The sequence below is a fragment of the Drosophila simulans genome, chromosome 3L (genome assembly GCF_016746395.2).
Source record: "Drosophila simulans strain w501 chromosome 3L, Prin_Dsim_3.1, whole genome shotgun sequence".
Taxonomy (NCBI): Eukaryota; Metazoa; Arthropoda; class Insecta; order Diptera; family Drosophilidae; genus Drosophila; species Drosophila simulans.
In genome coordinates this window covers 14,288,636-14,293,970 of record NC_052522.2, presented here as the reverse complement: position 1 = coordinate 14,293,970, position 5,335 = coordinate 14,288,636, and the positions used below count along the sequence as shown (strand labels likewise).

At 38.7% G+C, this 5,335-nt stretch overlaps 2 protein-coding genes across 4 annotated transcripts; both read right to left on the bottom strand.

Annotated features, from left to right (window-relative positions):
• Positions 1-1,121: 1,121 nt before the first annotated feature.
• Positions 1,122-3,996, bottom strand: LOC6738040 (phosphate carrier protein, mitochondrial). Of its 3 annotated transcripts, none has more exons than XM_016171480.3 (4): positions 3,864-3,996; positions 3,145-3,562; positions 2,500-2,840; positions 1,122-1,994 (listed from the first exon to the last, which is right to left on the bottom strand). In XM_016171480.3, the coding sequence occupies exons 2-4, from the start codon at positions 3,532-3,534 to the stop codon at positions 1,655-1,657; spliced, it is 1,071 nt and encodes a 356-aa protein (XP_016031863.1). In that variant the 5' UTR covers positions 3,535-3,562; positions 3,864-3,996; the 3' UTR covers positions 1,122-1,654. The 3 variants fall into 3 exon arrangements, with proteins under 3 accessions (XP_016031863.1, XP_016031862.1, XP_016031864.1); XM_016171479.3 differs by having other exon boundaries at positions 3,732-3,865; XM_016171481.3 differs by lacking the exon at positions 3,864-3,996 and adding an exon at positions 3,718-3,764.
• Positions 3,997-4,628: 632 nt separating this feature from the next.
• Positions 4,629-5,335, bottom strand: LOC27208102. Its single transcript, XM_016183727.3, has 2 exons — positions 5,009-5,335; positions 4,629-4,957 (listed from the first exon to the last, which is right to left on the bottom strand). The coding sequence occupies exons 1-2, from the start codon at positions 5,265-5,267 to the stop codon at positions 4,710-4,712; spliced, it is 507 nt and encodes a 168-aa protein (XP_016031861.1). The 5' UTR covers positions 5,268-5,335; the 3' UTR covers positions 4,629-4,709.

Genomic DNA, 5,335 nt, shown 5'->3' with positions numbered 1-5,335 from the left:
TTATTCGTTTTATTACTTATCATTTCTATTCTTTTCATTTCATTATACACTTTTATCTTTTTGGTTACTTGAAACGCTAAGACTGAAATGGCTTGTTATGGAGAAGAAAACACGTCCTGCAATACATTATATAATAAAAAGAACCCAGCAATTTTCGCATCACCACATTACAGACAACAAAGTACTTTGTCCTCATTGTTCTGTGTGATCCAGATCCCCGACTATATATGATATATACACCTAGCTAGATTTAAGCGATTTGTACATACAGAAGCAAAAGCAAAACAATATACCAGAAAATTGCCTGTTAAATACATTTATATACACATATGAATTTAGTTATATAACGATGACTAGTTTTTAGTTCTTAGAGGTTATTTAGTTAGTAAGGAGCCCAACTGACGTAACGTGAATAAATCAACTATATATGTGCCCATATATAAAGCGTACTATTTAATTATTTAGTTTTTACTGGACTTATGACACAACGAGCCACTGCAATGCCTTATTCAGCTCAATGCTCATAAATAAAATAAATATTTTTCGAAAAAAAACTGTAGTTATTCTTATTTAGACGGCAAGACGGCTATAATTTATAAAACAAATTAAATTGGGATGAAGATCTGCATTCGAATTCTATAATAGCAATAAACAAATATTACAACCAAACACACTAGAATAATTCTAGTGTCTTTGTTACAACATTAAAAATCAAAAATAAAAATCAAATATGTAAAAATCCAATAATTATACCATACAAAGATTTCTCTCTCGTATTGTTAAAATATTAATTATAATAGATTTGCTCCAACATCTTAAATCGACATTTTGAGTTCTTTATGTACTTGTACTAGATACAAATTCTAACAGACAATTGGCAGCTGATTACGATTAAACTAAGCCGAAATTATCCATATTTCCTTTAAAGCAATCATCATTCGTGATCTCTTGTTTGGTTACCTCACAATGCTAGTTATAGCGCCATAAAATTCCTTTTTCAATGTCAGGGAAATCATTGATTGGTCATAAGGTTATCTCCACGATCGTTCTAATGTGATCGCAGCCACAAGCTATAATAACCAGTTCCCGATAGATAGACAAGATTAGAAAACGCAGCTTGGTAGAGTTTTTATATTTTATAATTTAATTTATTCAGAGTGCTTTCTTGGGTATCGGGTCAGACAATTGAAACAGCATTAATATCATGTGGGGCAGCGGAGAGGAGATAACAAGGGGGCTGGCCATCAAAGGTACAACATACGGACATACTTTCCAGCGCAAGCTAGGCAACACATAGGGTTAAATATAGCACATAGTATAACAGAATATATATGGAATTAAATACTTTGAACTTGAGTGTAGCTTAGTTTCGTACGATAGAATGTTTGGCTTTTAAAGTTAGAAAGATATGTTTATAAAAAAGTGTGTATAAGTGCTGTGTTAGAGAAATGCGTAAAGTGTTGTTTTGGAATGTACATGTGCAATGGCACACACGCAACATTAATGTATTCTTGCTGAGAAACAAGTATAAAGCATTTTTGCTATACTGAAATCGAAATTCGTTAGAAAGTAAAAGTATGTTGCTCCTGGGTCTGCCCACAATCGCTCCAACTAGTGAACTCTGGCCTTAAGGTAACCGATTGGACTAGCCAACTTAATGCTGCTTGGCCTTCAGGCTAGCGGGCATCTCTGGTGGTGGTGGGCGGGGAATGCCGAGGGCGACCTTCACACCATCGTAGATGAACCACTGCAGAGCGGTCAGGGTACCGATCATGATAATACGAGGAGTCAATCCGTTCCACATGCCACTGAAGCCCAGCGACTTGGCCACGCTGATGGCGCTGGCTCCCTTGGACTGGTTCAGCTTGGACACCACCACATCAGCGGGATGCGACACCACGGCGCAGAACACACCGGCGATGTAGCCAGCAGCGAAGGTCACGATCAGCTGCTCGCCCTTGGTGCAGTCGGCACGAGGCTTGGGCACCACATACCTAGAAAAAATTGCATCATTAGTATTGATTTAACGGGGTTCGTTGGGGCTTGACAACCCGAACTGTGAACGGTATTGCTCTAGTTTTTACATTTGAACTTTAAGTGGCTACCTGAATTGCACTCCAAAAGGACTGCTTCGAAACAAAGTTTTTACTATTAACAAGGCTCATATTTTATCCATAGTAACAAACGAGTTGTGAAATAATACGATTTTCCTATATTTGAACAAGATAAGCATTTGTCATTGGTTTTTATTCTGGCGTATCATTAGATACGAAAGGCATTCTTATCTGCTGACGCGCTAAAAGTTTATTTTATTATGAATACCTTCAGTTTTGATCAATTAGCAAATCACTTTTGAAACTTCACAGTTTAAAAGTCTACAAAGACCTTTGAACTATTATAATAGCAAAGTGCTAATATGAATACACATATTGTGCACAGCACTGGAAAGTTTTTCCGCGGTAGAAACTAGAGGATACCTAAAGAGGAAATGTTACTTACTTGTAGAGCAGCTCCACGGTGCGCTCGAAGCAAGCGAACTTCATCATGGTGTAGGGGATCTGTCGCATCCACAGGGGAACCAGACCCTTGTAGAAGGCATTGACGCCCTCCTCCTTCAGCATCTTGGGCACTGCCTCGCGGAAGTTGTTGGCGAATCCGGGAATAGTCTGGATCTTCACCTTGGCGGCCTCGAACGGCGCCAGAGCGATATCGGCGAAGAACTCGGCCGAAGCGGAAGCAGCCAGATACAAGGAGGTGCGGTACAGGTAGGCGTTCTCCTCACCAATGATATCAGCGTACTTCACCTTGAACAACTCGTACAGACCGAACTTGCAGAGACCCTGAAAGATACAGAAACGCAGGTTAGCCTGTTGTTCAGAAGTTAATTTCTAGTTTGCAGTAGTATCCAAGATTCTATCTTCGGTATCTGTATCTTCCGTAACCACAAAGTTGTCAGAGGTGTGTTGTTATCCTGAGGTATACTAAGATATCAGCCTAAGAATCAATCTTCCTAATGTTCGATTGGAATCACTTTTATCTGCTTCAAGCCCGAAACCGATGTAATTAAGGTCACCCGACCTGGTCACGAGCATATAATCCGCCTCCAGACGATTATGCAACCCATAAAGTGAAGCCCAATCTCACCTGAGCCGAGTAGCCGAGCAGGGTGGGGAACCAGCCCTTAGCCAGTCCGCGGGCGCCCTCCTCCGCCACGGTGACCTTGAATCCGTGCACCAGATTCTTGTACTTGGCCTGGTCGACCTGCAGACGGCACTTCACCAGATCCAGTGGGACCACGAAGGTGTGGGTGGTGCCGCAGCTGAGGATGCCACCAATTCCGCACAGAGCGAAGTACTTGGTGCTGCCGAATTCGCACGAATCCTGCTGGTTGGCCACCGGAGTAGCGGCGGCGGCGATCTGGCGACCCTCAACCGGCTGGGGATCCACCACTGGGGCGGCGGCATCGCATCTTGCCACCGACAGGGGGGTGCGGAATGGCGAGTTCCGGGCAGTTTCAAAGAAGCTGGAGAACATCTTGATTCTGTTTTTGTTCTGAGGTCGGCTGAAAGTAGAGAGACCAACTATTAGTTACGTATATATGTACCTCGGAGGCGACATGTGCTTTATCTAATTATATATATAGCTGGGTAATCAGCTGCTTTTCGCTATTGTAGGTTACATAACGGCGTGCCTCGAATTCCGAGCACCCGGACTTACGACACTAAATTTACCCGAAAAGCGAAGGATTTCAAGCAACCACGTAAATTTAGTATGTGTTCAGGGAGCGATAGAGCACCGCTCGGCTACTTTGATTTAGATTTTTCAAAACTTATGCAATTTTCGCTCGGAATTTTCGCACTTACTATTCGTCAGCAACGTTAGCGGCTCGTAGGCGGGGATTCAAAGAATGAGGGGGGGCTCACGGAGGTGCAGCGATTTCTCCCGAATACCAAAACGCCTTAGTGGGTTCGCGGTGGAGAACTGTATCTTGCAGATTGAGGATAGTTGGCCACACTTATGTAAAAATCATAGGATCTGGACTGAAACCGTGGAGCAAAACTTTGGTGGCGCTTGAGCGTGGACCCGAACCATCTGCATACGAGGTATCAGGTGAGAATATTTCAATTACATTGACTTCGTTGTAAATAAATTAATATTAATATTAATGTAAATTAATATTATATGTATTAATATTATATGTATAATATATTATTTAATTTATTATATAAATAATAAATATTAATTTCATATTGATAACATCAGTTCTTAATATTTTTGCACTATAAATAATAAATATTAATTTCATATTGATAACATTACTTCTTAATATTTTAAAAATATATTGCGAAATTTCATATTTTAAGAAAATCAAAAAAATTTAAAAATATGATATTTAAATATTGGAAAATATTTTACATTTTATTTAATATATCATAAAATTTATAAATCATTATAAATACGTTTTAGCGTAGCTAACATTTCTTGTGTATTTTTTGTTCGTTCACGCAGTCTTTTTTTGTTTTCATAAACAAACTTTAAAATAATAAATTCAATTGTAAGATCCACATATATTCGCATAGCATTTGTGATTTGTTTGCTATTTTTACACAATAAAACAAGTTTTAATCTAAAGCTCTATAGTATTATGCTCTGTATGAAAAAGATATAACAATTTATTTACAATTTTAGGTACAATTTAAATTTATAAGCTAGAACCCCATCGTAAAACTGGATAATTTTATAAGTAAACATGTAAAAACAAAGGTCTGCCATGATTTCACATGGACTTCGCCCAATCCTTCACTTTTTACACACGGACAGGAAATTAGTCCTTTGTATTCCATTTTATATTTCACTCTGCAAGTGAAGCAAAATTCGCCCTGGTGATCTTCAGTTAATAATATTTGACAACCGATTTCAGGCGACCAAACGCAGCAGACTTTGGCATTAATAGTATCTGTAAAATTAAAAATTTAGTCTTTTATTACTATTCAAATGCATCTTATACCGATATGCATTCCGGGTGGAACGCAAACCTCCTCTTTATTGGTTGTTTTGGGGAATTCACCTTGTAATCGTCCCAATCGCCTATAAAAGTTTCCTTCATAACAACTAAATCCTGTCTCTTTAATCCGACACATTTCCTTATTCTCCTTCCTACAGTCTAAACATCTTCCATTTTCTATTATAGACACGTTTTTTTCGGCACAGGTGATATACAGTCTCCCACTGAGTATAATAAGAAAATATATACAATTAAAAGACATTTAAAATAAGAAAAATATTTCAATGAGGCCGCGTTGATAAAGTTTATGTATGTATTTCCAAAGGCCAC